This window comes from Rhinopithecus bieti, unplaced genomic scaffold (assembly GCF_001698545.2).
Source record: "Rhinopithecus bieti isolate Rb0 unplaced genomic scaffold, ASM169854v2 scaffold_25419, whole genome shotgun sequence".
NCBI classification, from domain to species: domain Eukaryota; kingdom Metazoa; phylum Chordata; class Mammalia; order Primates; family Cercopithecidae; genus Rhinopithecus; species Rhinopithecus bieti.
In genome coordinates, this window is record NW_016811375.1 from 106640 (window position 1) to 118382 (window position 11743).

Consider the following 11743-nt stretch of genomic DNA (forward strand, 5'->3'; position numbering starts at 1 on the left):
CTCTCTCACCCCCATGGTCTGACATGTGCTAATAGCACAAGAACTTTTTTGTCTCTTCTTAACACCTAGTAATACTACACAAGAAGGGCCAGAAGCATTTAAGTGCCATGTTTTAAGACGAAGGAAATCTAAGAGTATCGGAACTTCACAGGGCTTTAAAACAAAAATGGCTTTGCTACCTAAGAAAAGTCCAGTGCTCAATCTGTCTTTAAAACTTGACAAAGAGAAACTCCCAAAGTTTTAAGAGAGAGAATGAAGTCAACAGCTCAAGCTAACATATTTGTACAACCTTACTTCTGGAAACAGAATGCTGAGTCCCTGCAGTTCCAGGCCAATTGGTTTTGGAGTTTGTCTTCTCTGAGCAAAACCAAAGGCCAACCAAGATAGCCCACAACCCCAGGAGATGGGATACAGAGAGCTATTGTTTATACCATAAGCAAAAGGAAGAGTTCACAAGCAAAGAGAGCCTGGGGCCTCTTGCAGAGAAAACAAAGACTCCTGCTGGAATGGAACAGAAGATTCCATATCCTTTCCTTCACTTGGACTCCCTGAGAAAGGTTAATTCTGTCACCACCATGAATCTTGATGGGCAATGAAATGTAGAACTGCGTGAGAAATGATGCCACCCAGAGGAAGGCTGGGGAGCACACTTGAGCAATTTCAGCTTGTCTTTCTATATTTCTCCCTCAGTCAGTATCTAGGCAGGAGGGCTTCCTAATTTTTCTCTCTGGCCTTGTCCCTCACCTACTCTTGGAGAGCCACATTGCCACTTTCCTATGTTGATACCTGCTACTCAACATCCAAAACTGAATGTGGGGCATGGAGTGCCCTATAGTAAGGAATGTCGAAGATACAGCTAAGGTGAGAAAGTCATTTGTAAGAAGAGCAGTTGGCCATAAAGACATGTCTGTAATTTATATGTATGTATATCTATATCTAATTTGAAGCTTCTTATAACTTCATGGGCTAGCAAACAGCCAGGTGCAAAAATAAATACCTGACCTCAAAAGAATTATTTTCCAATTTCTACTGCAAAAGTCACTCTAGAGAGACATATGCATGGGTGAACTTTCAGCATACTCTCTCTTTTCCTTTTCCCTTTGTTTTGTTTGATTTATTTATTATAACCTCAAGGCAAAATATGAATTGGGAAACTCGATGTTTAGCACTCCCAAGTGTCTCTCCACCACCACTAGAGCCCATTTTAATTTGTGATACCCTTAGGAGTGTCTTCCAAGAAATGTTCTGATTCTATATCTCATCCTCTCAGAATCTCTCATTCTTTTTAGTGTTAAAGGAAATAGCTAGCTAACTTGTTGATATGGTTAGGCTTTGTGTCCCCACCCAAATCTCATCTTGATTTGTAATCCCCATAATCCTCATAATCCTCACAGTTCAAGGGAGAGACCAGGTGGAGGTAATTGAATCATGGGTGGTTTCTCCCATGCTGTTTCTCGTGATTGTGAGTGAACTCTCGGGGACAAGATCTTATGGTTTTATAAGGGGCTCTTCCCCCTTCGCTCAGCACTTCTTCTTCCTGATGCCTTGTGAAGAAGGTACCTTGCTTCCCCTTCACCTTCTGACCTGATTGTCAGTTTCCTGAGGCCTCCCCAGCCATGCTGAATTGTGAGTCAATTAAATCTCTTTCCTTTATAAATGACCCAGTCTCAGGTAGTTCTTTATAGTGTATGAAAACAGACTGATACACATGCCAAAGTGAAAGAAAAATTGATCCTACCAAGAAGGAAGAGTTAGAAAAGCCAACAGTTAACTAGGAGCCTCCTTCCTTGGTTAACCGTGAAGACTGTCGCCTCCTCTGTGAATTATTTTGTTATTTAATCCTAAAGATAAATGCTAATAAAGGAATCGAAATATCTAGCAGTATGGCCTCCATTGGCCAGTGAGGGAGGATGAGGTATCGAAATTGTTTTTCTGTTTCGTTGTTGTTTTTAACCTTCCCATGTGATTCCTAAGTGCAGCCAGGGTGAAGAACCACTGAGAGAGATGAGCTTAACATACTGAAGAACATACCGGACTAAAGATCACAATGAATTTATTATATCAACAACTTAAAACTCTTCTGCTGAGCACATCTACAGAGGTGCTATATACACCTCTGTTACACAAAAGTTATACATTTCCTAATTACTGCTATTGTTGTGGAAATACTGCTTCAGTCATCGTCTTCAAATATGTAAATACAAGGGAAATAAATTTATTCCAGACAGTTCCAGATTCAGAATGTGTTATTCCTCCCAGAACAATGACACCGAGGACATCATTTTTCCTTTGAGGCTTTTACCTATCCTGCTGCTGAGCCATTTATGTGCCCTCTTTTTTTTCTTTTTTGAGATGGAATCCTGCTCTGTCGCCCAGGCTACAGTGCGGTGGTGCAGTCTCCGCTCACTGCAAGCTCCACCTCCCGGGTTCAAGCAATTCTCCTGCCTCAGCCTCCTGAGTAGCTGGGACTACAGGTGCATGCCACCACGCCCGGCTAATTTTTTGTATTTTTAATAGTGACGGGGTTTCACCGTGTTAGCCAGGATGGTCTAAATCTCCTGACCTCGTAACCTGCCCACCTCGGCCTCCCACAGTGCTGGGATTACAGGCGTGAGCCACCATGCCTGGCCCCTTTGTTTTTTTTATTATTTTAAGTTCTGGGATGCATGTGCAGAACGTGCAGGTTTGTTACATAGGCATACATGTGCCATGATGGTTTGCTGCACCTATCAACCCACCATCTAGGCTTTATGCTGCACATGCATTAGGTGTGTGTCCTAACGCTCTCCCTCCCTGTGCCCCTCACCCCTCGACATGCCCCAGTGTGTGATGTTCCCCTCTGTGTCCATGTGTTCTCATTGTTCGACTACCACTTATAAGTGAGAATATGCAGTATTTGGTTTTCTGTTCCTGAGTTTGCTGAGAACGATGGCTTCCAGCTTCATCCATGTCCCTGCAAAGGACATGAACTGCATAGTATTCCATGGGTTGTATGTGCCACATTTTCTTTATCCAGTCTATCATTGATGGGCATTTGGGTTGATTCCAAGTCTTTGCTTTGTAAATAGTGCTGCAATAAACATATGTGTGCATGTGTCGTTATAGTAGAATGACTTATAGTCCTTTGGGTACATACCCAGTAATGGGACTGCTGGGTCAAATGGTATTTCTGGTTGTAGATCCTTGAGGAATCACCACACTGTCTTCCACAATGGTTGAAGTAATTTACACTACCACCAACAGTGTAAAAGTTTTCCTGTTTCTCCACATCCTTGCCAGCATCTGTTGTTTCCTGACTTTTTAATAATCGCCATTGTGACTGGCATGAGATACCTTCTTGTAAGACTCTCTACAATGTACTCTTTATTAAGCACTTTGCTACTGAAATGCCGCCTCTTGCCTTTTTAAATTATCTAAATATATTGTTATGGTGTCAATGTTTTTCTATCAATTTTCTCTCCTATCCCATACCCACCTTTGGTTCATTTGAAAAGACTTGAGAAATGTCTTACTACTGACACTGCTGCATGTAGCTCTTGCTTATTTACCCATCTGAGGAAACAGGATGTATTTCCTTTTTTAGAAAAGCCAATTTACAGATTACACTAAAATACTCCTCCTTTTGCATCACTCAGCTTTTTAACTTGGTAAGTTTTAAGAAATTTCAACAGCAAAGTTGTTATTCAAGGGGCATGATGGACTACAAGTACCTTGAGTTACGTATATCTGCCCTAGATGTAAACTTCATTGTTTTTTGTTGGATGATATTNAGGGAAGTTCCTGTTGGAGAGAGAAGATGGAAAGCTTATTGACAGTGGAATAATGCTTTCAACATGGAGAGGAAATTTTCAATCCTATACCCAACCAAATTATCAGTTAAGGTCTCCAATTATTTCCCATTTATCCCTTCTCAGTAAAGTACTGTAGAATGTATTCTATCAAGGAGAAGTAATAATCCAAGTAAGAAAAAGACATGGGATACAGAAAACAGGAGATCCAACACATGACAAAGGTAAAGGGAAGTCTCAGGACGAGACCCTGCACCAGGGAAAGGAGGGCAAATGATCTGGTTCTAGGAGAGATTTTTTTCCAGATGAAATTGTTAGAATTCTTGTTATCTGGAAGTCGAGAGAGATTTAAGCAATTAGTTGCAGAGCCTGCGGTAGAATTAGCGGTAAGTGCATAGAAAACCAAGCAAATGAAAGAAAGACAATTATTAGTTCCAGTGGTTTAAAAGTGCAGAAGAAAATGAATCATTGTTTTCCCACTACATTTCAGCTCTGAATAGCAGTTATTATAATGTAAAGACTTATTGATCTAACTATGCATTTATATTGAGAGGATGAGAAGTGTCCCTGTGTACACTGAAAAGTTGATAAAATTAAGAAGCAGGGATACAAGCATGTTATTTAGATACAAGAGGGTAAATACCAAAATAATCAACTAAGAGTTAAAAGTGGTTGCCTCTGAGGCGGAGGAAATGGGGAGGATGAAGGGAGTGGATAGCTGTTTTTCAGAGACTTTGTGTAACAGCTGCCTTTAAACCTGTGCTTTTCAAACCATGACTTACAATCTCTCTGGAGTGATGCTGTCCAACAGGGACATAAAAATAAAAATTCAAATCCTCAGTCATACTAACCACATTTTGTTTTTTAAAAGATCTTTTTTATTTATTTTTATTTATTTTTTTAGAGCTGAGGTCCCACTATGTTGACCAGGCTTGTCTCAAACTCTTGGCCTCAAGCGATCCTCCCATCTTGGCCTTCCAAAGTGCTGGGATTGCAAATGTGAGCCACCGGGCCTGGCCAACAATAACCACATTTTAAATGATCCACGGCCACATGCACTACAGTGGATAGTGCCGATACTGAATCTTTTCAACTTCACAGAAAGTTCTACTGAGCAGCACTATTTTACAGGGTAATTAAATCAATTTAGTGAGTCACAGCCAACATTTAAGTAAATGAAATAGAACACCAGTGTGCATCTCATTAGTATTGTTTTTTCACAAAATATTTTCATAAAATATGTGTGCACAGCATTGTGGATCACAATAAAAAGAAGTTTGGAAGCACTCCTTTACATTATGTGTGCAAAACCCTGATTAAAATTTTAAAAAACATAAGGGTCAGGCACTGTGGCTCACATCTGTAATCCCAGCGCTTTGGGTGGCTGAGGTGGGAGGATTGCTTGATGCCAGGAGTTCAAGACCAGCCTGGGCAACATAGCGAGACCCCATCTCTACAAAAAAAAAAAATTGATTCGCTGGGCATGCTGGTGCGTGCCTGTAGTCCTAGCTACTTCGGCGGCTAAAGTGAGAGGATTGCTTGAGCCCAGGAGAGTTCAAGGCTGCAGTGAGCTATGATGGAGCCACTGTACTCCAGCCTGGGTGACAGAATGAGACCCTATCTCAAGACAAAAATACATAAATAATTTAAAAATAAGAGTCACAGACTCCTTATACCTAGTAGAATCCTCAACTTCTTGTGATCCATAGTCTCATAGCCCTATAGGAAACTCAGAACCTAGGGCATCATTTAAGAAAATAGAGCTCGGAACAGTAAGATCACAATACTAAAGCTAGACATGATGGACCGTAAGGACTATTGTGTTCCCTATTTCTTCTGTCATTTGTGTTTCCCTTTTGCAAAAGGCATCATTTTGAAGTGTGTGTGTGTGTGTGTGTTTTTAATGGGAAGAAGAAACTAAGGCTAAGGCTAAGGTTATGAGATTGGCCCACGGTTACAAAGCTGGTGTCAATAAACCCAGGTCTCCTGACCTCTAGATCTAGAACTTTTTTCACAAAATCTTCAGGGGCAGTCAGTTCTTGAAGGCCCTGAGTATGCTAGTCAATACTTTAAACAACCTGACTGATGAATAGTGTCTAGATACAATAATAATTATGATAACAATAGCTAGCATAAGCTATTTTCCTAAACACTTTACATTTTAATTCTCACAACAATCCTATTAGGCAGATCCTATCAACCCAATTTTTCCAGATGAAGAAATGCAGCTCCAAAATGTTAATCTATTTGCCAAAAACTACAGTGGCAAAGCCAGGAAATAGAGCTCTTAATGCCATTTTATACATACCCTCATATAACTCCAATTAATTTCTCTCTAAAATATTAATTACCCTAAAAGTAGCAGTTATAATTTGGTAGCACCTACTGATAATCCATGTTTTGTCCCAAAGTATCAGTGTTACAAAGGGGTTTTACTCTATTGACTGGATCAAAGTAACAGTTTGGGATTCAAATACTCTGAACTAAAGGATGGGACTATACAAACCTGTTTAACTGCTTAATGCAATTCCACAAACTTGGAGATGAGTACTTTAAAAATATGTGTTTAAAACGTTGGCTAATAATCTTCAGACTTGGAGATTTTCTCTCAATGCATAATGAAGTACAAATTGGCTTGATAACATGGGTGAATTTATTTCTTAAGATTTGAGTGCAAACTTAAAAACAAGAACAAAGCTTTTCATCAAGAATAAACACAAAATCTCAACAATTCTGCAATCGTGCATTTTAACAGAAAGTACAAATATGAATACATTATAATTTGTAACTGCATTGAAAAATTAAAATATTTCTCTCCAAATCAAAAACACCACACAATCTTTATCTGTTCTCATCTTGTTACCTTAGAAACATTTGTCATATGCTATCAGGAAAATATAGGCAAGAATCACTAACCAGTTATTCATGATCAAAGAAACATGAATCTCCTTAACTGTGACTTTTTGAATCATGTATCTGTATTTCTGAAATATCACACAATTATACCTCCACTCTAGAGAAAAAAAGAATAAATACAAATATCAAGGAGGCAGGAACATTCACGGAATTAAAGCAAAAGTCACAAGTGTTTGACTTAGAAATGTCCATATTGTAGTAAATTTTTAAAGTACAACTTTATTTGATGGCTGACATGTATGTAATAATTGTGAGCAATTTAAACAGTATAAAAATGTGAGATCAAAATCTTTAGTCTTAAATACTTGAAAAGTCACTATGAATATGGAAAGATTTGCTTACATAAATATGTATATTTTTAGATGGAAAATCAAGGGGTAGTGGCATCTCCCTGGTCCCTTAACAATGTTTGGATTTTTGCAAAGAATTAGCAGCACCCAACCTTAAGTGTTAATGATGTGTTTCTACAGGACCTATATAACAGATCAGTTGGCAGTGTTCCAGCTTTTGGGAGTCGGGGGCGGATCGGGGGTGCAAATATCTGAGATAAGACAGTGCATGCACTCACACATTTAAAATCACCATTCTAAATGGGAAAAAAAAATCACATATTGGAAAAGTCTAAGAAACTCATTCTTAATGGGTAAACAGCAGGGCAGGAATAAAAGCTGAATAGTAGTCTACTTGATCATAATGGTTTTTCACTCTTCAAAGGCAAGTTGGGAAGAATGAGAATACTCACATACACATAACTTCAGGGAAAACTTGCCTAAAATTTTACCTTGCAAAACACTGAACAGAAATCTTTACAAAAACCTTCATTCTTGTTTATAATACTTGATTTTTCCCTTATTACCACCATATGCATAACATTTAAGTATTTTCTTTATAAATATTTTAGAGCAAAAAGAATTTATTTTGTTGCAATGGTGGCCCACATCTGTACATAACAACATAAGCAACTCACACACACACACACACACACATATATATGTATATATGCATATATATATATAAAATGATTAAGAAAAAGTGCAAAGAGTAACAGTATTAAGATTTTTTGTGTTTTACAGTAACTATGGTTCAAGTGTGAATATTTATCAGGGATATATAATCCCAGGTTTTAATTAAAGATTCAAAAAGAAACCACACTCCCAAGTTACTGCACAAAGATCAGTCCCTTATCAAGTAACTCTGCCCTTCTCCCAAATCTAGTATTTCCAGTTTCTAAGCTCTTCCCAAACAGGAAAAAATGGTAACAGTGTTTTCTTCCCTTTAACTTCCCAAAACTCATCCAAGTTAATCACCTGTAAGTTCGAGCAAGATATTGGGGAAGTCATTCGTTATAACCCGCTTTGCTAAAATTAAAGCAAAATGAAAGGCTTCCTGAAATGCAAACTACTGATCAAGAATCAAATCAGCAACAGCAAACAGACCTTAAATTACAAATGTAATTTACTACATGTACATTTTAAAATCAATCCCTGTTATCAAAGATAAATTCAGAGTTTAAATCTCTTTCCCAGGTTCAGTGTTGTGCAAGGCTTCTAATTCCAAATACTTACGATTTTATCATCTTTTCTAAGAGAAAATGTTTGCCTGTTAACTTTTTACCTTCCTGTCATTTTGCTCTTGGTCTCAGCTTTTCAGTTTGAATAAACACAGAAAGGCAATTTTCAGCATTTCAAAAAATGTACTTTCCTCTTAAGTCATTCAAATAATTACAGTTATTTTAGATCTCAAAGTTTCAAAAAAGCAGCTCAATTTCGCTTTAAATATATTACTAGATATTTTTTGGTGTTGTATATGTTGTTTTATTCTTACTTTAGGCACTGTAATTATTCACAACATTACAATGACTCTATATCTAACCTATGCAACAATTATAATCTTAATACCTTCTAAGGTATTATTTGATTTTGTGTATTATATTACTATTGAATTTTTCCTTCAAGATAAATGGTTGGAAGAGAATTTTAAAGCCCTGCAGCACTTTTGCTTTGAGTAGTGTTAATACATATTTTCTGTCATGCTTAATATTTAAACTTCTTCTGAAATAGGAAGACAAGAGGCATTGGAAGCTGCAAATTTCCTCAAACTACATTCTACTCCAACTCCGATTTATTTTGTTCAACATTAAAATTTTTCTTTACAACAACAAGTATATCTTAGGCTAATTTTAAAACAAAATTCTGCTCTATAATAACACAGCTAAAGGGAAATAACTTTTCAATTTCAGCTGCACTAGAACTATGCAAAACTAAGTTAAAGTAAACTGGACAACAAATTTAATAACTTTTGGTTTTGTTTGCTTTTTACTGTATCTTTAGAATGATATACCTTACATTCTAACAGCTCAACAAAGGCTTAATATTCTAGAAGTGAAAAACCACCAGGCTACCTCCTGCACAACTGTCAATAAGAGAGCATTTTATTTGCCCCCATACATTCGTTCAATGTCTTTGAGGTAATGGTTCTTCAGCTCCTTCCTTTTCAGTTTGAAAGCATCAGTTACCAAACCAGTTTCAGGGGTCCATGGCTCTGGGCTTAATCGAACCTTGATTGGAATTTCAAATCGCTCCAATTTCACTGAAATTAGAAGGGAAAAGATGGGAGAAAAGGAGAGGGGGGAAAGAGAGAAGAAAGGAGTGGGGACAGGGAAAGAAGGGGAAGGAGAAGCAATTAATAAAATATGAGTTTTTCAGGATTTACCTAGATGATTCAGGTGCTGAATCACCAATCACCACAAACTTATTTAATGGTATACTAGATAGTTTACTAATGCTACCTCTACCTTACAATTTCATTTCATATTTCTCAATGTATACATAAGTTGTTTCAGTTGGATAGTTTTAGTCTATGTGGTTTTTAATACACATGCATATACACATTATACTCTCACACACACACACACACACAAACACACACATCTTCCTCTTCAGAGACTTTATATTTGCCTGAGATGGTCTTTCTCAATACAGTTGTGTGTCACTTCCATACTTTATCTGTATGTCTGCTCAAATGCCACCTCCCCAGAGAGGACTTCCCTGATCACTCATAACAAAAGAGAAGTACCTTTGTCTCTCTATATCTTCTTAACACTATGCTTTGTTCAAAGTAGTTATCACCACCCAACATATTATATATTTGTCTCGCCATGGAGCTAAAATGTAAGCTCCATAAAAGCAAGGTCTTTGATTTTTTCACTGCCATCCATAGGGTTGAGAGCCCTCCATAAATACATACAAGTTTATTTATTCATTCTACAGAAAATTCTCTAGACAAATATTCTTTATAAACTTTAGTATATATTCAAATACAGATAAAAAAGGGGATTGTGAATTTCATATCTTTAAATGGTATAAAAACTGATGCAATGAATATTGTATTTGAGTTAGACAACCTAATACATGTTGGAAAAAATATAAGGAAGGACATAAAGATAATTAATATAGTATTAATACTTTCAAATTCCATAAATTACATGCCATCAAGTTATTTATCATGACTACAAGGGTAATTCTTTAAATTATGGAGGCCTATTAACAGTAATGTTAATCAATAGATGAGCCTTATTTTATGTGATTATTTAAAACAGCAATTGCCAAGAAGCAAACATTGGCACATTTTTAAAAACTACTAAAAAATAGCCTAGATGACTTTAGAAATGATTTGGTTTCAGTGGCAAGCACAAAGAACTCACATTCACCGAAGTTCTTTTCTAGTACTAGTCTATGTTTTATGAAAGTTTGGTTGAACTAGTGAGTTTCTCACTAAAATGACAGAAAAATATAAAGTTGAGTATGAAAATATCTTTTAAATCTAACTTAGAACCAACTTCCTATAAATAATGCCTGAAGAGGTCATAAAGGAACATAAAACTTGCTTGAATTAACCAGGTCTACTCTGTTAATAAAGTACAGCTCAATTACACAGAGGTTCATAAAATAAGCCTATCTGCTCCCAAGGTCACAATTGGAACTCAAGTAAACAGTTAAATTCTCAGGTACAGATTTGGCCCCCCATTTTTTTATTTCATTTTCCTTTTCTTACATACATAGGTGCTAGTCCAGAAACACTGACAACATTGGGACAAGGCAAGCACATTATTTCAGTTGCACACAAGCAAATGAAAGCAGGCTGAAAACAATCTTTCCATTTAGTTAAATCCCTGCTTTAAAGCCAAAGAAATAAAGACAGCTATAGAGGTTTCATCTTGAAAACTCCTAAACATTATTGAATACCCCAAGCCATAGGAAGCAATGGGCTATCACAGTTTCCCGTAAATAGAATAAATTGCCAACAAGTGAGAAAGGTTAGGGGAAGGAAAACAAACAAAACCAACAAAATGTGGCATTTTATCTGAATTAACTACAACATTATGAAACGTGACCTGCAGGTGGCAGCAAATATCGATTTTCATAGCCATTGGAAGTCGCTCAAATCACCCAAAAACAAGTATTTTGCATTCTTATGATACTATGTATACCTCACACAATTATACTTAAAATATGAAGAGGCCTGCTATGAAAGATGTATAACTTCCGACAGATTTGCTGAATATAATCAAAACTATTTTACACTTTTTTGCATAAGTCTCCAAAATTATAATTTGCAAAATGTTGGCAAGATAAATCCTTTGTGGCACAAAAGGCTTATGATTTATACATTTAGCTCATGATTACCACTCATTATCCAAATCATGAGTTACATGCCTCACTCCAAGCATAGGAAAGTTATGAGGACCTAGTGGGTCCTCGGATTTTATTCTGCCTTCTAACAAAGTAGGATGCAGCTTGACTTCCCCCATTGTTGCTTTTACACATTAAATATGCAATGGAAAATTATTCAAGTCACATTCTAATCCATTAATATATTCAGAGGATGACTAAGAATAACGACAGTGCACCTCTGATGGTTAGCCTTTTGGTTGAAATACTATATATTTCTTGAAATACTATATTTAAAGAAAATACCATATTTGTAATGCTATACTTAAATACCTAAAGAAAATACTATATATTTTGGGAATACTATAT

General features: G+C 36.7%; 1 protein-coding gene across 1 annotated transcript in view; it reads right to left on the minus strand.

Annotated features, from left to right (window-relative positions):
* Positions 1-6418: 6418 nt before the first annotated feature.
* The window catches only part of LOC108543343 (acyl-CoA synthetase long chain family member 4), a gene marked incomplete at its 5' end in the record, with an annotated part of 16815 nt that continues 11490 nt past the window's right edge, over positions 6419-11743 (minus strand). Inside the window, one exon of the mRNA XM_017893776.1 lies at positions 6419-9293. Within this exon, the coding sequence (XP_017749265.1) occupies positions 9136-9293 (158 nt within the window). The remainder of the gene's footprint in view (positions 9294-11743) is intronic.